Source organism: Gallus gallus, chromosome 1, assembly GCF_016699485.2.
Source record: "Gallus gallus isolate bGalGal1 chromosome 1, bGalGal1.mat.broiler.GRCg7b, whole genome shotgun sequence".
Lineage (NCBI taxonomy): Eukaryota > Metazoa > Chordata > Aves > Galliformes > Phasianidae > Gallus > Gallus gallus.
In genome coordinates, this window is record NC_052532.1 from 111096880 (window position 1) to 111119204 (window position 22325).

Here is a 22325-nt window from a genome sequence, read left to right on the forward strand (position 1 = left end):
AACCCCTAGGCCCAAATGGCCGCCCTCTTGGCAAAACTACATCCCCCACAATCCCCCGGGCCGCGGGGACCCTCGCTGCTTCTGACGCCATCGCACGCCCCGCTGCCCGCTCGGGTGGAAAGGACGGCGGGCGCATGCGCGCTACCACCGCGCGGCCGCAGAGGAAGGCGGCCGCCAGCAGCGCAGAGCGGCCGCGGGGGGTGGAGCAGCGCGGCCTTGGGCCCGGCTCCGCTATCAGCAGCAGCCAACATGGCGGCGCGGAGGCCCCGCACCGCCCCAGGTCAGTCCGCTCCCGGAGACCCGGGCCCTCGCGGGGAAGGGGCGGAGGCGCGGCAGCCGGCCTTGCGTGGCGGCCGAGGGCGGCCTTCACCCCTCTGTGCCGGGAGCCGGTGGGGATCGGTGGCGCCCCGACCCACACGCGCTCCCTCCGTCCCCGGGTTACCGCCGGCCCTGTGGGCGGGGCGGAGGGCGGCCCGAAAGCGGGATGTCGAGGGGAGCTCCTCGATGCGCGGGCCGTGGGGTCCGCACGGGGCGTCCCGGTGCGCTGTGGGAACGGGAGCGGCGTCCTCAGCGTCCCCATCAGCCGGTGTATTCGCGTACCGGTGCTGAAGTGCGTGGGTTTGAATAGCTAACAGTTGTATGGCTGCGAAGGGTGAGCTTAATGTCACGTACAGAGAAGGTCATGTATCAGCGGGACACCATCAAACGGTGCTGTTGGCCATAGAATGCATTATTCGTGTGAGCTGTGGATTAATTCTGCCCCTACGTTATTAATATCTAACAGCCTGCAGCTCATTGTGTTATCTGCTCATGAACCATCAGCACTTGAAAGCTGGAAGGAACCTTCCATAGCAACTTTGAACATGATGGGTCTATTTATGTTTCAGTAATTGGGAGCACGGAGGGAAAGAATTCATACCTGCATGTGTATTGCCTGCCTTCTTTAGCACTTCAGTCACAAGTAGTAGAGTTAAAAAAAAAACATTGCCGGTGTTCCTGACAGAATGTTTACATCCCCAGTTATTGAGATTCCAGGTAGTAATGTGGCTTCTCTTACTGATGTCTCAGCACTGTCGCTGAGCCAAGTTTCACCTTAAGTATTCCTAACAGAAACAGACTTTAATTCCTGCTTGTATCCATGGACAACTCTGATATGCTTTTAAAACGTTCCTCCATGAAAGTAGACCATCTCTTCCCTTTGATGTTTGAATGTTAAGTGATACTTACGATGTTCAATTTGAAGTTGTAGGGAGCCTATTTTGGAAATGCTGACAGAATTAAACAGAAATTGCAGAACTTAATTGAATTCCTAGCTTCGTTTATTTCACCTGTTACGGAACAGGAACTCAAGTGCCTGTTCTTGGCTAATTAGTCAAGCTGGTGTGTAGCCCTCTGTGGAGAACACAAGGCTGGAAATTCTCAGGCTTTCAGAACTTTGGGCTATGGAGAAGAGAAGCCTGTGCTTTCTCTTAAGTTAGATGTGTTACAAGTGGCTTAAGATCATACCAGCAATTATGCTGTATCAAATGAAAGCCACGCATCTGAAAGCCGTTAGCTCCGAAATGACGCAAGAAGAAATAACAGGGTAAGCTTGTAGTGATACTTTCTCAAAGTGTTTCTTTTGATCTTCTACTCAGGACCTCATCACCTTTGGTTGTTGCCTTTGTCGGATAGCCCTTGATGACTTATTTTTTTTAAAACCTTTAATTTATTCTGTTGTTACTTGGAGTCCACAATCAGCTTTTGGTACCTGCAGCATCCTGCAGCAAGGTGTTCTGCAGGTCAGCCAGACTTCGAGGAAGAGTGGGGAGGACTCCCTCTTTTTTGTTTTAAGTTCAACCAGCTCCCTGCTAGCTTCATCTGATGCCTCTTAGTTCCTCTACTTGAACAGAGGGGGATTCCTGTTCTTCTGTGCCATATTCTTCTATGCCAGGCATGGATTTTATGGATTATACCTTTGCTGTCATCTGGTATTGAAGCTTATGACATAAAATCTCAAAGTAATTTTCTCTGTTAATCTCTGGACCATAGGTAGCCCTTATATGGCGTTTCAAGCTCTTGTATTGCCAACTAATACCAAATATGGTTCTGTTAATGTTTGCTCCTTTGTTGGTGGGTTGCTATTTATTTTTATGGAAATGTTGCACTAACAATAGAATGTTAGTGCACTGTGTAATTCAGAACTTCTTTCTTTTCTTCTTTATTCTTTTTTAGAACATGAAAGTGATGATGACTCCTATGAAGTGTTGGACCTAACGGAATATGCAAGGCGTCACCACTGGTGGAATCGTTTGTTTGGCCGGAATTCAGGACCAATTGTAGAAAAATACTCTGTAGCTACACAGATCGTGATGGGTGGAGTGACTGGCTGGTGAGGGAACGTTACTTTCATAACTGCACTAAGCCTCTTAACTGTATTTTGAAGAGTTCTTTCCAAGGCTGTTTGAAGCGTATACGTGTATCTTCTCTAACAGACTTCCCTTTATCGCTGACTCCTCATTCTGAGGTCTTTTTGTAGCAAAAAACACACCAGTTACTTAAGGGAACTCATTCCAAATATTGTTAAAAGGATTTGAAGAAATGACAGAACTCTAGAAGTTTTAGGAGTCAATGGAAATTTACTGCATCTAATTTTTACTTCTGTGGAAAAGCAGATTTACTTACTAGTGTAGATTTAGAGGCCTAGTTCTGATACTATGGCTAAGATGTCTTCATTTCTGTCACCAATAAAATACAGGAATGTGTGTCAGAATATATCTTTAAGAGCCTCATTTTTAAAGAGATGGCTTTGTTGCCCTAAATTAAACTGGAGCCATTTTGAACAGCTTAACAGTGTCTCTTCTCTTAACATGAGAGCAGCTCCTACAACATAGCGATGCTAAAATAGTTTATGGTGACATGCAGACAGTACATATGAGAATAGAAATTGGAAAATGGGGCCATAGTCTTGAAGTCAAGGTATTTGTTATTTGTGAAAGGTACTTGACTAGTATTTGTTTACTGCAGTATTCCAGTAGTGTTAAGTTCAGTGGAAAACCATGTTATGGTTGCACAGAAACTTTTAAAATGGAGTTAAGCAAGCTTTGGAAGGTGAAACAAGCTAAAAATGAAATGATTATGTATATGCTTAGTGCTGCTTAGGGAATGTAGGCTGAGCTTTCAATCTAGTGTTTGATTTACCTCTAAAATAACTTCTATAGATGTGTATACACAAACTCTGAAATTTCTAGGAAATAGTTAATGGGATCTGGCATCCATAAAAAATGGCTAATTGAAAGATGTGGAAACTGTATTTCAGTATCTGTATATGTGTATATACATATGTGTGTGTGTGCTCATGCATATAAGTATGAAGTCACTGTTCACATGCAGAGTTAAATAAAAATCATCCAGTGTGTGAGATTAGGAGGGGCGGAAGATACCCCAGAGGATGTGCCTGGTGAGATCATGGGACTGTCAGCCTTGGAAATATCCTACACCTGCTGGAGTGGGACCCCAAGCAACCTCATTCTGCTTGGAGCTTGGGTTTGGCTCTGCAGTTGGCCCAGTTTGGGAACTGGAGGGGCTAACCTGCACAGGCGCCTTACTGCCAAAACTGTTCTCTTATACCAGTATCTCTGCTGGTCCCCATTTGATGGAGGCGTGTTTAGAATGAAGTTCTAAATTGCTAGGTGCCTTGATCCATTAAAAATAGACCAAGGCCACGTCTCAAGAGAGCACCCTTCCCTGCCCCATCCTCCTATTTTTCCACCAGCTTTTAGCTCTTGTGGTAGGGATGTAACTTCTTTTTAGCTGGGCATTAAGTTATAGATTGTGTAGCTGAGTAAACGATAGCATAATATATTAACCTTCCACATGGCAATAGTTATAATGGCACACGTATATTACTATAGCGTGCTTTATTAAAGTTCTGTATTCAGTAGCAGCATGCAGCTTTTATGTATAAACAAAGCCTCAAGTTACAGTGATCTCAAGCTTACCTTAAAGGGGCCATTGGGCAGCTGTAAACTAGCAACCATTGCTCATGTGGTTTTGTGTCAGACGTTAGTCATTAAACATCATTTGTATTAAATACTCTGAAGTCTTAAAAATGTGAAACGATACATTTGCTTTGTTAAATGAAAAACGTAATAGTAATTGTAGCCGTCAGGATTTGTGGACTGTGCCATTGTTCAGCAGACAGCTTCATTGGACTGGGTTTTTTGTTTTGTTCTCCTAAGGTGTGCGGGATTTTTGTTCCAGAAAGTCGGAAAGCTTGCAGCAACTGCAGTAGGTGGTGGCTTTCTTCTGCTTCAAGTATGTAGAATTTCATGCTTTCTAAGTTGGCAAATGTTATTTACTTAAACAGTAGGAAAACAACTCAGCTGCTGGGTAAAATTTCATTCGGAAGGCTTCTCATCTACTTCATCTTTTTCATGTTACCAATCCAAAACTTAATTTCAGATGGAAAATTGTGTGCAAAAGAAGCAAAAAAAAAAAAGTGCTAAATCAGAATGTACTCCATCCTGTACCGTAGTTTGTGTTAAGCCAAAAGAAACCTTTGTACAGGAATAGATGCTGTATGTGATTCAAGATTTTCAGATTAGAGGAACTGCCTTTAAACCTACGCTTAGAGAGATAGGGTATGTAAGCTGTATTTATTTAAAATAGTTTTTTAAATTCTATCAGTGCTTTCAGAAAACTGGGCTGCGTGGGCAATCACTTGGAAGATGTACTCTGGTCCAGTTATAAAGCCATGCTTTTCCTTTTTCTCTCCAAGATTTCTTCACTAGCTTTATCCACTAAACCTCTGAAGGTCTGACAGCTTCATTGCATTCCTCTGTTCAACTGAATTTCAAGCCTAAAAAATCTTACGGTGTCATCTAGTATGACCATTTACATTTTTCATCAGTTATTGTATGAGGTGAGGACATATTGCCCAAAACCTTCGAATAAATGGAAAGGCTTTAAGTAAAGGAGAATTTCACACACCTATCTGTGAGATGCTAAGTAACTTCTAATTCCTTTACTATCATTTTTCACATCTTTCTGTCTGTGAGCTTGTCTTTTTTCTTTAAATGAGGAAATAGACTGGTGCCTACTTGGGTTCATTCAAATAATACACCGTTCATTTGAGACAGAGCATTAAAGATAGTTTCTTTTTATTCTTGCAAACACAGTCCTGGAGGGTTTCTGGAAAACCCAAAGTCCATTCCACTTTTATTTGCTCCCTTGGTGGCAATGGCTATTAGATCCAGCAGTTGATCGGGACAGTTTGTGTAGGACCTGTCATTCCTACTGTGTAAAGCAGCAACATATCACAGTTACACGAATTACCCTTTCATGACCACTCTTTTTTTTTTTTACCCCTTGTTAAACATAAACACTTACAAGCCCATTCCATATGAGAATGTATGCTTTTCAAACTATTTGGTTTAGCTTGTTTTCAGTAAGTATAGAACATATGTGGTTTTCAATTACTCAATTCAGTTATTTTCAATTTACTTGACTTTGAATTCTCAAAGGCAAGCATCGACAACAGTGTAAGGAGTCAAAGAGAAACACTTCTGATATGAAGCTTCATGGTATTATTTGTTCTCTTTCACCATGGTGCATGATTTAAATGTTTAAATATCCTGGAAAGCGTTGGTTATTGGGCTTGTACCTAAACACAGGGGATGAGTTTTACAAGTGTATTGAATCAGAAAGGGTTTAGAAGCATACAGCTGTAAGTTTGTTGGCAAAGCGTGCAATGGCACCAAATGAACCAATCTGAAAACCCCCCCAGCTCTTTAGCCCACAATGTGAGGTTCTGTATCGTGAGAGAATATTTAAAGTTTATATAAGTTATACATAGTCAGTGAATCTTGAAAGTACTCATCGTTCTTTTCCATCGAGTAAAATATCAGGATCTCTCTTCCCATATAGCGTGCTGGTGGACTTAACTCATTTAATGTCAGTTTTTATCTACATATGACTGTAAGAGTCTGCTGAACAGAGGCCTGGAATCCAAGAACAGCGGGCAGAACATTGTCTGCAAGTCCCTGCATTAGTGCTCTTGCCACAGAAAGCTGAAAAGTTAAGACCTGTAGATAGAAAAGAATAGAAATTCCTTGAAACTTATTACTTATGCAGTGTTTTGCTTGTTTTGCTGTGAAGCTTAGGGAGATGTCTATACGCTAAATTGGTTTGCAATTTGTTTGAGTGTCTGATTTTGTAGTTGAGCTCATTTACGGTGTATCTGAAAAGGAATATTATCCGAAAGGAAAAGATAAGTTGCATATTTTGAATCAAGTTGCCTGTATCTTTAATTAGGGAAGATCAGATATTCTTGGAAGGAATTGAAATAAATGCCTTGCTCTTTCATTTCAATTCAAAGTGTTTTGCATTTTTAAAGCTGAGTCATAAATTCTATAGTATAATTACGTCTCTGTAGTCTTTAATTTTTTCATTTAAAGATCACACATTGTGATGTTAATTTCCTTCTGAATGTATGTTCAACGCCTCCCCTAAATGGGCAGAGGAACACTTCAGCACGTGACTAGAAACTTCCTTTTTATATCTGCACTTTTCTGAAGCTGCAGATTTCATTGAAGCTCCTGATTGCAATATTGCCATTGTAATTACCTGCTCAAACAGGAACTACAGAAGGCAACATTCTTGGGTAAAGCCCGGTCAGTAAAACGGTTCAGTCCTGAAATTGACAAAGTGCATTTTTTTCTCCAGCACGTGATGATGTTAGCTGAAAAAACGTAGTATGAAACTGAAAGTAATACACTTCGAAGTGTCAGTTTGTACAAGAAGCAAAAAGGTAGGGATCATATACAAAAATCTGAGAAACATTTCTTTCAGTCTTAATAGAGATTTAAAAGTAATTTATGAAGAATAAAAACGAGATTAAGGAATTTGCCTTGTTTTTGTAATTAAGATTTGTTATCACATCTTTTTGCTGATTCTTTTAACAGCTTAATTGGATGGATTTTTTTTTTTAAGAGGTGATTCTTCATATTTGCTGGTTATAAATCAGTGTCTGTGTACTATACTAAGGAAAACATTTCTCATCTCAGATACTAACCTAAGGGATTTGCCTTCTCTAACTTTTGGTTATATAGTTCGCTATATATAGATTATATAGTGAACTATATAACCAAAAGTTAGAGTTATTACATATATATGTATGTATATATATATAAAAAATGTATATATAATCTATATAATATATGTATTATATATAATATATAATCAAAACTAATCTCAGTTCACCGAGATTCTACAGAGCAGAGAAGTGTGAACTCCATGTCATTCTGCTATAATAAATAACTTAAAACAATTGTTCTTAACAGGCGCCTGACCTGTGTTTCTAAATTCCTGTATCCTTAGTAATGTTTTTTGCTCTACACTCAACACACTAACTGCCACCTTTTCCATTTTGTGTTAACTTAATCATAAAATGACGTATTTGTGTGTGTTTTCAGTGATATATTCTGCCTATTCCATTTGTGTGATAAATTGACCTCAAATATTTGTTCAATAATTTTTTTAACTTAGGAAAAATAAGAAACAAAACAATAACACAAAAAGCAAAACCAACCCTTGGCTATACATTGTGCAGAGAGATGTTGATACCGTGCCATGATGATGCTGTGGGACTGCAGAGAAGTGAGGAGAGAGTGTGCTTTTGGGTTGGAGACTCGATAACAGAGCTGCATTGAGTTTTGCATTTGTTGTGCCAGTTGGATGGTGGCTGAAAACGCAGCATCTGGAATATCATTTCTCCATCCCTCCTTATCTTTGTATATCAAAGCCAGAGGCTCGTCAAGTCTATTCTGGAAACTTGTCAAGAGCAGACAGCATTGCTTACCTATATAAATACAGCAAGAAGCTGAGAAATAAGAGCTTGCAGGGAGCTTCTGGGCTTGCTTAGGCTTTTTTAATATGAGGGAAATTGTGCTTTTTAGGAAATCAAAACTTCCCATCCTGCTGTCCCATCTTGCTATACACAATTTTTGCTCTTGCACATTATTTTCTCATTACTCAGAGTGATGGTTCATAATAACAAATTACTTGCATGCCTATCCAGTATCATCCCCCAAAATGAGATCTTCCCTTTAGATTCTCTGCTCCCTTCGATTAGTTTAGAGATGCAGGTAGTTTTAATAATCTTGCATTGATGCATTTTTAATCATCTTTTTAGAAAATACTTTTTTTCCAATAGTTCTGGAAGATCTTCAACAAAAATAGTTTATTAGTATGAGTTACATACATAAGTACATATATTCTTAGTCACATAGGTATGTAAGTGTGGAGATGATAATAGAATATTAATAGTTTATCTCCATTATCTTAGGAACTGGCTTTGAAAATAGTAGTGAACTTTAAGAATTTGTATTTATATATGTATTGTAGGAACCTTGCCTGTAAGGTATTTTCTTCTATGATGAATTAGGATTTAAAGATTAAAGTCAGTTGCACCAACATTTGGATTTACTGAGGTTGTTTCTGTGGTTACACACAAATTTAGGGATTTAGTAGGACTGCGGCCAAAGTAGATGTGACACAGGCTCTGACTGTCACTGCAATGAAGTACAGAGCTTTTTCCTCACATTTATACATTTTATATTCAAAACACATATTTGTACATTTTATATTTAAAACATTTTCTTCTATTACTTATTTCATAGAATCACAGAAGAGCTTGGGTTAGGAGAGACCTCAGGGATCATCAAGTTCCAACCCCCTTGCCATGGGCAGGGTTGACAGCTGCTTGATCAAGCACTAGATTGGGTTGCTCAGGGCCCTATCCACCATGGTCTTAAACACCTCCAGGGACAGGGCATCCATAGTCTCTCTGTGCAGCCTGTGCCAGCACCTCACCACTCTCTCAGTAAAAAACCTTCCCCTTGACATCTAATCTAAATCTCCCTTTGTTTAGTTTAAAACCATTCCTCCTTGCCCTATTAATATCTACCAGTTTATAAAGTTGGTTTCCCTCATGTTTATAAACTCCCTTTAAATGTTGGAAGGCCATAATGAGATTTCTCTGCAGCCTTCTCTTCAAGCTTAACAAGTTCAATTCCTTCAGCCTGTCTTAATAGGAGAGGTGCTCCAGCCTTTGGATCATCTTTGTGGCCCTCCTCTGCACCCTCTCCAAATAGCTCCACATGTTTCCTGTGTTGGGGGCCCCAGACTTGGATTCATTATTCCAGTTGGGTCCTCACAATGCCAGAGTTGAGGGGGACAATCACCTCCCTCACTCTGCTGCCTACCCCTCTTCTGATGGAACCCAGGATACCGTTGGCCTTACAGACTGTAAGTGCACACTTGCTCATTTAAAGTTTTTCATCAGCTGGGACCTTAAGTCCTTCTCCACAGGGCTGCTCTCAAGGAGTTCTTCTCCCAGTCTCTATATGTAACTGGGATTACCTCAACCCAAGTGCAAAACCTTGCACTTTGCTTTGTTGAACATCATTAGGTTCACATGGGCCCACCTTTTGAGTTTATCAAGGTTCCTATGAGTGGCATGTCTTCCTTCTGCTCTATCAACCATGCCACTCGGCTTGGTGTCACCAGCAAACTTACTGAGGGTGCACTCAGTCCTATCATCTGTGTCATTGATGAAGATGTAAAAGAGTACCACTTGGAAGATGAACCCCTAGGGGACGCTGCTCGTTACCAGCCTCCCCCAGGGCATAGAGCCATTGGCCACATAGATACACACATACATTCATAAGCAGAACTTCAGACCTCTGTTCCTGAGTTCAGGGATAAATGTAGTATAACTATTGTTGTGTAAACTGGATTCTGACAAAAATGTTAGCTCTGTAATTATTAGAGAGCTCAACTAAGCTTAATTAAAAACTTCTGCCTCATGCCTGTACTTTATGGATAGCTGAGCTAATAGACTAGACCTAATGATATGTTGTTTCCTTTAAAGCCTTTTGTTTATATTCTTCTACTAATATATTTGCTTTCATTTCTTGCATCGTCTTGAACTTTATATAAAGTCCATATGTAGTTTTTGGATTTATGAGTTAGAAGACCCCATTTCAACAATGAGGCCTCCTTCAAATTCTTATGGGATTTTTGAATTCATTTAAAAAAAAAATAGCCTCCACCTCAGCATTTTTTTGTTGTTGTTACTTATTTTTTTTCCCTAGTTTGTCTTCCAGTGACTGACTGTGCAACACAGCGCTGTTTAAAACCTCTTTCGTGTCTTCATGCTAAATAGGTAGTCCTTAATTAGCTATGGAACACCAGCACCTGTGTACATAAATGGTTTTCCATTAGACAGGCAAGGCTAATGGATTTTTTTAATATTCTAAGATATCCCAAGCTTAATATATTGTATATTTAAATACCTGTCCTACATAATTTCATTATATGTGAATTTTATTTTCAAATTGTACCATTTGGATAGAATTCTTTTACATAAATTACATGAATTTGACAAACATAGCCTTGGGAAGTATCTGAGAAATCTCTTTGTGAACTGGTTTTCATGTAAGTCATTTACCTTTAAGGGTAGTAGTCTACGTTTATTTGCCTTAGCAGTTAAAATCATGGAATCAGAGAATCACCAGGGTTGGAAAAGACCTCCAAGATCATTCAGTCCATCTGTCCGCTTACCACCAACATTTTGTCACTAAACCATGTGCCTCAGTACAACATCTAAATATTTCATAAACACTTCCAGGGACAGTGACTCCACCACCTCCCGGGGCAGCCTGTGCCACTGCCTCACTGCTCTTTCTGCTCTTTCTGTCTCTTTCCCCAGGCACAACTTGGGGCCATTCCTCCTCATCTTATCACTGTTACATGGGAGAAGAGGCCAGCCCCCACCTTGTCACAACCTCTGTTCAGGTGGTTGTAGAGATCAATGGGGTCCCCCCTGAGCCTCCTCCAGACTGAACAATCTCAGTTCCTTTAGCTGCTCCCTATCAGACTTGTGCTCCACATCCTTAACAGCTTTGTTGCCCTTCTCTGGGTATACTCCAGGGCCTCGATATCTTTCTTGTAGTGAGGGGTTCAAAACTGAACACGACACTCGAGGTGCAGCCTCACCTGAGCTGTGTACAGAGGGATGATCACCTCCCCGCTCCTTCTGGCAACACTATTTCTGATACAAGCCAGGATACTGCTGGCCTTTCTGGCCATCTGGGCACACTGCTGGCTCATGCTCAGCCAAGTGTCAACCAATACTCCCAGGTCCCTTTCTTCTACACAGTCTTCCAGCCACTCTGCCCCAAGCCTGTAGCACTGCCTAGGGTTTTTGTGGCCAAAGGGCAGGACATGGCACTGGGTCTTGCTGAACCTCATCCCACTGGCCTCAGCCCAGTGATCCAGATCCCTTTGTAGAGCCTTCCTTCCCCCAGGCAGATCAACACATCCTCCCAACTTGGTGCCATCTGCAAACTTAGTGAGGGTGTGCTCAATCCCCTTGTCCAAGTCATCACTATAGATACTGAACAGGACAGGCCCCAGCACTGACCTCTGGGGAACACCTCTCATGACCGGTCACCAGCTGGATTTAATTCCATTCAGCACCACTCTCTGGGTCCAGCCATCCAGCCAGTTCTTTACCCAGCAAAGAGTGTATCTGTCCAAGCCACAGGTAGCCAGCTGCTCCAGGAGAATACTCTGGGAGTAATCCTTGGTTTTGATTTTCCTCTTTTTCCAGCTGATAAGATTTCTATTTTAACTGTACTTAGCATATGCAGTAACTGCCTAGTTTTTAGGCTATATTGTTATAAGCATTTAAGTATGTATTTTGTGAATTGTTTTGAGAAAATTTGTGAGGGCTACCAGTGACAGCTGAGTAGCAAAACGTTTTCCTTTTTTCAGGACTAAATCTGAATAAGAGAGAGAAGGCAAAGTTTGGGATGATGGTTGAATGTACTATGGAATCTCACAGCCAGCTCATGTTACAGCACTTGCAGTGTTTGTGTTTCATTTTTTCTGCTTACGGTCTCTGTTCTGTAGAATTCTATTTTCAAATACTTATTTGTTGGACAGTTGAAATGATGTAAGATAATAGTTCTTATTATTTCTAAATATGATTCTCATTAGCCACAAATATGCTGTCACAAGTTAGAATTCCACAATTTTGAAAGAAACTAAAATGGAACTTCCTTTTAAAATTATTTTCGTCCCATAAATTTACTTTACTTTCCCATTCTTGCAATTAAAGTTTCACTGAGTGCCGAAGGAAAAAAAAAATTAAGGTTTTTATAAGCAAACAATAGAAAACTGGTAAAATTAACAGTCTGTTGAACTTTGCATTGCTTGTTCAATTTCAGTTGCTCTTACTGCAAGAAGGTGTTAGTGTTTGGAGTGCCTGTTGTAATTTGAGGAATGTCTTTTCCTTTATCTGTAATACAGAAAGAACAGACAATACTTAATTAATGCAAGCAAATTTTGTAAGCACAAAGATACCACATTCTGATTCAGACAGCGCTAACTAGAACAATACTAACTACAGTTTGTTTTCCTAGATCGCTAGTCATAGTGGATATGTACAAGTTGACTGGAAGAGAGTTGAGAAAGATGTAAACAAGGCAAAAAAGCAGTTAAAAAAGCGTGCAAATAAGGCAGCACCTGAAATCAATACTCTAATTGAAGAGGTAAGTCTAAAATGATGCACTTCCCTGCCAGTCAGTTTTTCTTACCTTCCCCTGCATGTGGTGCTCGGTTGAAAATAGTACCTTGGTTTTGCACCACGTAGTTCTGATTAGCATGGGAAGGTACCAGGGTGTATACCTTATTAAAAGTTTTTGGTGTGTGCTTTTTTATTTAATTAGGTATTTTATTCACTTTTATAGGATTGCACACAATGATGGGTAGAAGAATTGTATTAACTCAGGTGTGGTGTAGGGACTCCTGTTGGCTTTGCCAGTTAGTTCTGTGCACATTCTTGGCTCAAGATACTGTAGAAAGCTGAGGGTGTATGATTAAAACATTAGCTTCAAATACAAAAAAATAGTAATTAAAAAACATTGGCTAAGTCTACTGATCCCAATTTTTTTGTTTAGACAAGACTGACCTCTTCCTGGAGACAAGCAGTAAGTGATTTGTAGCTAGTTGTACTTTTTTTCTCAATCTCATTGTTATACATGAAGAATATCTGTCTGTTATATGCTGAATTGAAAAGAGGTGAATTCTTACTGATCAGTGTCACTGAGGCCATTTTCTTTTGTCCTTTGAAGAGCTTTTTTATCATGTATCACACACACAAAAAAGAGAGAGAGCATGTTTGGCACATTCTAGCACTTTTTCAAATGCCATATAGGTAGTGCAAGTTTTTTTTTGCCTCTGCAACTGTGATTCCTGACCTGGAATGTGCTGCAGACAACCATGAAACAGCAGCCACACTGAGCTTTGTTATTAAGGAGCTTTTATGTCTCATACTTAATCTGATGGCATTACAGTTAGGTTGCTAAAAATTATCGTACATTTTAATGTGGATTTGAAGTGGAAATTCAAGAGGAATGATCTTCTGGCTTCTGTACCCCAGATAGCTTAGCCTGTTCTCCATCTCACTGCAGAAATGGGTGGGACGTGGTGGCTTTTGTTTCCCTTTTTCAAATTACATTACTTCTTTTTTTCAAATTGTGTACTAGCTGCTAATTTGATGCGTTCAAAGTGAAGGGTTTATGAAATGGCACCTGTTCGATATACGCTATATTCAGTGACTACTTCATGAAACCTGGTATACAGAAGTTAGCACATGTGGTTTCTGTAGGATTCATTACTAGGAAATTAGCTCACATGGAGTGAAGTATATTGTTTTCCAATGCCTCCATCTTCCAAAAGAGCAGTATTTTTATACTAACTTTTTTTGTGTGCGATTTAAATTGAAATGATGGTAGTACTCATATGTTTTGGGGGGGTTTTTTGCCAGGTTTGTAAAACAACTCTCTGGTTTTAATAAAAAAAGAGTGGCATTGATATGGAACTACTATGAGAATTGCCTAGTAGTTTAGCTCCCCAAATGCTACCTGTATTGTAAACACATTGTTAAAGTCAGTGTAGAGTCAGTTTTCACTCCATTGTTGCCAGCAGTTGCCACCTAACTGTACATATTTTCCAGCCTGTTACTAACCTCCCTCTCGGTTTCAGTATGCATGTTCCAGGCAGTTGTGATGTAGTATAAGATGTAGTAGAAGTATTAAATGCTACAGCCGGACACAGTGGACTCCATTCTTCATGCATACTGTTTTTCTTCTCAGTCAACAGAATTTATCAAACAGAACATCGTGGTCTCCAGTGGATTTGTTGGAGGCTTTTTGTTGGGCCTTGCGTCGTAAGGATCTGAATCATCTCTTCGTGATGGCATTCGCGTCAAAGAACAGTTGTGGTGACACACTGTCAGAAAGCAGTGTGGATCACTGGGCCCTCCAGAGCAAGATGAGAGGACTAGGTAGACAACTTGGAAGCTTTTACATTTTAGGCTTTTGCCTCTTGAAGCTTGGCAAAACTAGGATCTGCTGAAAAACTGCAGCGTGCTCATTAAAGCATTTCTGGGCAAAACTGGTTCATCGGCATCATGACTCTTTTTATCTATGACCTTTCAAGATCTAGCATTTTTAAAATGTTATTCTTGGAATATAGATATGTAACCATACTGTAAGAAAGAAAGCTCCATTTCTATGTTTGCAAGTAAATACTGTTTATTTTCAAAGTATTTTTCTTCATGCTGTAGTAGATAGTATCAATGACTGCATAATGTATATGATGCTGTAGTTCCAGCCTCGTGGCTGGCTGTGTTCTTTAAAAGTCACTGCAATAATCTTTAAATCTGTAATACTCTTTTTATGGAGTATTAAATAACAAAGAATCACGAGCTCATTAAAGGTGAAAATTAACTTTGACTCTGGCCATTGTATACATAGAGGATGTCTCATTTTGTAGCCTGTGGGCATCTGGTACAAATATTTGCAAGTTACCTGTGATTCACGTGTTCTAAATGCATGTCTACATTGTTTTTCCCAGATGCGTAGACATGGATAAACTCACTGATAAAATTGTAGTGCACAGATAATTGTTGCAAATGCAGACTCCACAATGATGTGATGCTTAATTGTTTCACACGCAAGTAAACTGTGGAGGCCATTTCACACTTGTGTAGATGGTGAAATGAAGTGCTGAAGCTTCTGGTATGAGCACTTTGCAAGGGTTAGAACTTCACAGGGCTTGGTAACACATGGTTATGATGTACCTTGAATGAACCCAAGGCTTCTCTTGCAGTCCCTTTTAGCTGGAAATGAAATCGGAGATGGTGCTTAATTTCAAATTCACCTCTATTGCCACTGTGTTCTGCCCAACGTAGACTTTTAAAATCTGACTTCCAGTGCCTAGAGTGTCAGCTATGGAAAAGCTAGGGTACAGATTGGGTTCAGTCAGCTAATTGGATGAGTGCCTATTTCTTCTGAAGTCTGGCAAAGCAAATGGAACTGCTGGATGTGGTTGTTCTCCATCTTTGACAGATCAAAGCAGGAGGCAGGCTGTAAAGGAGATTGGAAGCATGGCTGTAGAAAGCCTGGAAAATTAATTCTGAAGCAGGGTTTTAAAGTGGTTTAGGTAATTTGTTGCAAGATTATCTTCAAGAACTTGAGAATCCAAACACGTACTTTGTACATGTTTCTGCATTTCAGGCTTGTGAACCTTTTACCCAAGGCCCTGTTTTTTGTGCTTAAATATTCTACCAACAAGTTAATGTGAAACCGAGCCTCCCTTGTGCAGGTTGTGCTGGGTTCTCATTTACACGTCTGAACTGTAGTGGTGATGCATTAGCATCTGATGGCTGAACGTGAACTTCTGACATGTGATGAACATCCACCAGGCGGACTGTACAAGAAAGGCCTTTGACGTTGTAAGCTAACGTATATTTAGATTAGGGCAACTCTGGACTTCAGAGGCCCGCACTGTAGGTTAACTTCATACGCATGCATCTGGCCAGGGTAAGCTTTGAAGCACGTCGTGCATGCCTGCCATGCTTAAGGATTTAGTAAAGCTAAAACGTCTTGAAGACTGTGGATATTAAAACATAAAGAAAACAAACAAACAAACCCAACAACAACAACAAAAAAGAAACGCCGAGGAACACAAATAACCACAAATAAAAATCACATCTGAAGGTTTTTAGTTTTTAGAAGGTGAATTTCTACAGCTATGTAAAAATCGTTGCAGCTTATTGGAAGGGGGAAGCCCAGAGAAGGCCGGCTCATCTGGGATTAAAGAAAGATGAAAACAGTACAGAGTGAAAGTTTCTTTTCCTTTGTATCCAAGCAATGTTGGGAAGGTGAGCACTGTATTGTTTTCTGCTGATGAAGTTAATGGATTTTGGCATGTCAAGAGTTACCTGAAGCCGCCTGGTGCACATCACACAGACTGGCTGGGGGGAGCTTGGATGTTCTGAAGAGATCTGAGAATGAAGTGACCACCCCAATAACATATACCCATAGACGAGCATTTAAAAAGCATTCTATTCCACCGAAGGATTTCTAGGGAGTGTATTGTAGAGTCCTTTCTAAAAAGGCTGCTGTGACCAAGGAATGTGCTTCATAGTTAAAAGGAGAATTTAAAATAACTTTCATAGCAGCCTGTAAGCCCAATTTCTTCAGAGGAATGTTTTGCTATCCTATTGCTGTTATCTGAGATTCTCAGACGGTGAATAAAGAACTACATGATTGAGCTAGATTTATGTATTTTTTTTATTATTTTTTCAAAGCCTTTGGAATAAGAAGCATGATGCTGTGGTAGATGTAAAATTGGCTGAGAGACAAAATAAGGACAAATGGTGTAACTGCAAATGTGAATGCTGGTGGTTTGTATGGAAATAGGCCTTACGTAATGCATTAATGGCTTGAGGAAAATAATGGCTGCTGGCACTGCAGCATTTGCAAAGTTCTTTGCTGTTCCTTGGGTCTGGATTGGTGATGGGGAGTACCACAACTGCCAGTAGAGCAGGTGATGGAGTGGCAAAAAACATGGAGAAATAAGACGCAAAAGAAGCATTTCTTGTGTGTCAGCTCAGACCTGGGGCTTGTGTATGTCTGTACCCAACTGAATGCTGAATGCTCTGTAATGTTACGGCCATAAAAAGGTGATGGCACCGTCAAAAATGGAGTGGAGAATAACAGCAGTATGATGTTCTGGTGGTACGGTCCTCCTTGGAATGATTTCAGAGTTGCTATTATCCTCTCTGACAAAACCTAATGGAGGTGAAGAAGATTCAGAAGAGAGTGAAATAAAGACTGAAGAAAATATTTTATAAGACCATTTTAGAGGGAAAAGCAAACATTGATTTCAGGAAGCAGACAATTAGGAAGGATTGTTTTAGGAAAAACAGATTAATGGAAGGGTGGAGCAGCATTTTTGTGCTTCTGGTTGTGCAGTAGGAGAACTATAGGAAAAATCAGAGGGATAAACGTGAGCCCAACAAAGAGAGATGTGATCACAAAGGAATGGAACGTGTTTGCACTGTGTGCTGCTGAAATGAAGAAGCAGGCTCCATTCAAAGAAAGATGGAGCCATGTTCATGTACATCACAGGAGTGCTCAGTTACATTTAAAGAGGAAAAAGCAAAATCGTGTTTGTCTGGCCATAGCTAATACTGCCTGGTGAAATTCAAGATAAAATCATTCTAGTGGTTTTTCTGCCTTCACTTTTGCAGCTTGTGTATCTTTTTGCCTCAAGCAGTTGTTATCAGTCACTTCAGAACTGAACACGGAGCTGAATGATTCACCAAGGCACGCCACATATCCCTCTGCGATGCAGTGAACATCTGCTGAAAGTTTACTGAATAATGGGTTTTGGAAGAGCTCGATTATAAATCATCTAATCATTTTGCATTATCTTAATGACATAATCTAATTTTAAAAATTAGTTAAAGCAACATCAGGTTTTAATTTAAAGTAAGATGACTGCTTGGTCAAAATCATTGTGATTTTATTACTGAACTTTAAGTGGACAGAATTTGGCTAAGTCCTTGAAGGCTGTTTTTGTTTTATCAGCCAGAGTGAAACAGCTGCATTCTAGGTTCATTTGTCACGAGGTCTTAAAAAAGGCGATGAATACAGAATAAGATGCAGAAGTCAATTCTGTAATTTAAAGTTGGTGCCTGTGCATGCTTCATAACATACATAGCATGTCGTCTGTGAAAAAGCACCAGTTGAGGAATAAACCCCGCAAGTGACACAGCTGCTGGACTGCCAGCTGATAGCTCTGGGTTAGAGTTCAAGGAGAATTCCCCACCCCTGAGAAACTTCTCCCACTCCTTTGAGCAGTGCTCAGCCCACCAAGCCAGGTGTTCTGGCACAAGATCCTGGTCTCCTCTCTTGGCGCTTTCAGGGGAGGTTAGGGTTGGATATCAGGAACAATTTCTTCTGAGTAAGAGCAGTGAGGCAGTGGCACAGGCTGTCCAGGGATTCGGGTTGGGGTGGGTGGGCTTTGAGGTCCCTTCCAACCCAAACCATTCTGTGATTCTGATTCTGATTTTATGATTCTATGATTCTATGATACTTGTTTTCCAAATTTAAAAGCTTCTTGTGCCAGATAGATAAACTGCATCCTGGCTCCCGTAGGACCTGTGTTTTAAGACTGCCTGTGCAAGTAAAGCCATGCATACATTTGACTGCCTATCTAGGTTGTATATGAATGAAAGCAAAGGTAGAACAAACACTGGGAGTGATAACACCATGCTAAGATACAGCTGGCAGTGGTAACAGGCACTGCTGCTGTGCAAATGCTATTCCATGTCTTCAAGAGTACCTCTCAATAGAACTGTGGATGATACTGAATTAGGAGAGATATTTGGCACTTAGAGTGTCAAATGTAGAGCTGTAAAGCTTAAATTCAAAGGCAGACTTGAGAAAGCTGAACATTGCACCGAGAGAAATGTCAGAGTTCAAGGAGAAGCAGTTATGGATGTTAATGAACTTTCTTGTCTGTACTCAGCATTGGTGACACCACACCTGGAAATAGTGTCCATTTTTTGACTCACCAGTTTAAGGATGTGAAGGAATACGTGGCCCAGAGAAAAACACCAATGCTGGCCAGGGGCCTAAAGGAAAGGACCCACAACAAGAATCCAGGTCATTTAGCCTGGAGAAGGGGAGGCCACGGGGCACTCCAAAGCTGCCTACAACCACTTGAAGGGAAGTAACAAAGGTGATGGAGCCATGAAGCCAAATCCTCACAGACAAGAATCTACAAGTGGTAGCTTGGGAGGTTCACAGTGGATATTAGGAAAAATACTTCCAAGAGAATGTTGGTGCAGCACTGGACAGGTCACCCAGGGAGACTGTGGGCTCTCTGTCCTCAGGGATTTGCAGGAGATGGCTGAGCAAAGCTACAGGTGACCTGGCTTAGTGGTGGTGACCATCTTGGTGCAAGCAGAAGGCTCCAGTAGTCCCATCAATGGGATTTGGCTTAGGGTTCAAATGTGGAACAACCAGAAAAGTGCATCCCATTTTTTTCTTTCCTTCTGTTAATAGGCACTCCTGCAGTAATATAAAAACAGTTAACTGAAGCAAGGTATCACAGAGCCTGATGTGATAAAGCACATTGATAGATAATAAAGAATGGAACATGCGATGAACATTGACCTAACAAATAAAAAAAGGAAAATAAAAAAAGAAGGGAAATAATGAATGGTGCAAAGCAATGAGGAAGCGCTGAGAGCCAGGAATGGGAAGCTGGTGACAGATGAGGCTGATAAGGCAGACAGCCTAAAGGAATTCTTCGCCCCAGTAATCACAGAGGCAGCAGAAGGTAACGTCCCAGGAACTGGGATTTGTTTTCCTCAGGGAAGGAAGTAAAATGTCAAAAGGTTTTACTCTTGCACTGGAGTGGATAATAAGGCAATTAGTACCCTTAAAAGTCGTCAGAGCACCCAGACTGCAGTGATAAATCACATCCTGCGATGGGAGCGGGAGACTGTCGGAAAGCTTTTATGGAGCGGTTGTGGTCACCTACCGTGGGTGGGATTACTGAGGGCACGTGAGTGCTCTGTGGAGTTTGCACTGAAAACCAAGGAGGAGCACTGGAGTACGACATCTATAGGTTTGTGAGCTCAGCTTCTCTTCTGCAGCAGAAACCAAACACTGGTGAGCCCTGACTGTGCGCATCTATGAGTGTCTACATGAACATACTGTTCAAAATACATTATTCTAACACACGTGCCACAGGAGAAGTATAGCTAATATAAATGGTTTGGAGAATGTTGCACAAAAGATTTATGTAAATAATCTCCATTAATAGGATTTATCAGTGCGAATCCTTTCCTGTCCACGTGAGAAGAGTTCTTGGCAATGTTATGCTTATGGTTTACCTTTCCAAAGAGTTTCACGTCTCTACGGTTTCAAATGCTTTTTTTTTTCCCTATGTTAATATATTATACAGGAGGTAACTGTTAATCTTTCACAGAACTCCATAAATATGTGAACTATGCACAGTTTATTATCTGCAGGTTTAATAACAACAGACAAGAAGACAAATTCTCAGGATGTGGTATCTCCACACAACTTCCTGGTCTGATCTCCACGCCTTTGTATTATTTGATTTATTTTAGGCAGCAGTGTGACTCCTTAATGAAATAGTTTGACTGATACAAATCCCCATGTGGTTACACTTGACATTAACACAAAGAAATACTATGGCTGCATGTGGTATTTCTCTTCTCATACAGAAAAAATACTCCAGGATATGCTGGAGTAGTGTTCCCTGCATAATCAAGTCTGCACCATTTGTTAGGAAGATCGACGTAATTTAAACCACTGTGGCATTAGGTAATTTAAGAACTACCTGTAGAGCAGCTGCATTTTTCCAAAGCTGCATGTGGCACGGGTTTACACAGTGCCCAGCACCAGCTCTATCTTGGCTGGCTGAGCAAAACCAGTGAGGCAAGAGCTGTGGGAGCAAGGCATGATGTTAGCGTAACCCACACCACTGGGAAAACAAGGGAAGAGTTCGGTGACACAACAGCATCCTTCGTGTCCTTCGCATCTACGGCATCCACCGTGACCAGCACACTTACATAGCATCTGCCATGAGGGGTTCCTGCTTCAGGACTTGATTAGACCAAAATCCTGCACTGCATTTAGTCCCTAGGACTAAGTGTTGCTCAGGAATGTGTCCAGGCAGGTCTTGAATGCCTCCAGAGGCATTCCAGCCTGTTCCAGTGCTCTGTCAGCTTCCACTGGACCCTCTCTAGAAGTTCCCACTTTCTTGAACTGAGTAGTTCAGAACTGGACAGTGTACTCCAGATGTGGCCTCACCAGGCCTCACCTCTCTTGGCCTGCTGGCCACACTCTTTTTAATACTCTCCTCAGAAGGTCACAGAACTGATGGACATTAATGGATCTGGGGGTTAAAATTGGCTGAACAGACAGAGCTGAAGTGGCAGTATTGGTAAGAAGATACTCCATGAAGGCTCGTCAAATTGACATACTTGGATTGTGTTGATCATCTACACTGTCTTTCCTAATCTCCAGCTTTGTAAGAAGTGGGAAGTCTGTTGTATTAATATCCAGATTACCTAATATAGCTTCTCTTGGCTCAGCAACCAGTCGCATAAGCCACTGCAAGTTCAATGAGGGATCAGAGGCAACAGTCAGTTAAATTCTCCAAACATTTTTGTTGGAACAAAATTGTAAATGTTTGTCTCGCTAGAAGGATTTACAGATTACACGTGGCACCGATAAATGGAATATCAGTTTAATGTCTGACAGGTCACCTCTCGGAGGACTAAAACCTGTGTTTGCAGAGGGGTGGTGATGGTTATGAAATGATCTTGCCTGTCTCTCTCTTTTGTGAAAACCACTCATTTTGTGGCCAAGTGGAACAAAAGCAAAATTATTTGGAAGAGTTATTTGTGAGTTCAAAAACAAGCTCACAGAAAAGCTGTCTCCTAGACTTCCAGTACATACGAGGTTGTAATAAAGAGGATTATGATCAACCGCTCATCATGTCCACCAAAGGAAGGACAAGAAGAAATCAGCTTAAACTGAAGTAAAGAAGATTTAGGCTAGGCAACAGAGAAAACATCCTAATTAATGATAGGAGCCATACAACACTCGGAGACATAACATAAGGAAGTGGTTTCCTACTTTTCAAGGAGATTAGGCAAACATCTAGCAGTGATGGTTTTGAAATGCTCGGCTGTGTCTCAATGCAAGAGGCAGTACAGGCTGGGAGGGCATACCGTAAATCTAAGATGTGCTAATCTAATACAGGTTTTGTCGGTAGCTTATTGCTGCTGAAGGATTCACTGAAGAGTAACAAAGTCCTTCAAGGATTTTGCCCTATTAAGCCTCCTGAGTTTACACCTGTTAGACCTCTTCTGCAAA

The 22325-nt window shown here is 40.9% G+C and overlaps 1 protein-coding gene across 2 annotated transcripts; it reads left to right on the top strand.

The window, feature by feature from the left end:
- Window positions 1–122: 122 nt before the first annotated feature.
- FUNDC1 (FUN14 domain containing 1) lies at window positions 123–16674 on the top strand. Of its 2 annotated transcripts, NM_001276363.2 has the most exons (5): window positions 213–280; window positions 2215–2371; window positions 4221–4296; window positions 12471–12599; window positions 14205–16674. In NM_001276363.2, the coding sequence occupies exons 1-5, from the start codon at window positions 250–252 to the stop codon at window positions 14280–14282; spliced, it is 471 nt and encodes a 156-aa protein (NP_001263292.1). In that variant the 5' UTR covers window positions 213–249; the 3' UTR covers window positions 14283–16674. The 2 variants fall into 2 exon arrangements, 1 of the variants encoding a protein (NP_001263292.1); NR_075082.1 differs by lacking the exon at window positions 4221–4296 and having other exon boundaries at window positions 123–280; window positions 14205–16673.
- Window positions 16675–22325: the final 5651 nt, after the last annotated feature.

Excerpts from the sequence above, each read along its gene's own strand:
- FUNDC1 (NM_001276363.2), top strand. The coding sequence starts at position 250 with ATGGCGGCGCGGAGGCCCCGCACCGCCCCAG. Across the intron at positions 281-2,214 it reads GAGGCCCCGCACCGCCCCAG|AACATGAAAGTGATGATGAC; the intron begins GTCAGTCCGCTC and ends ATTCTTTTTTAG. Across the intron at positions 2,372-4,220 it reads ATGGGTGGAGTGACTGGCTG|GTGTGCGGGATTTTTGTTCC; the intron begins GTGAGGGAACGT and ends TGTTCTCCTAAG.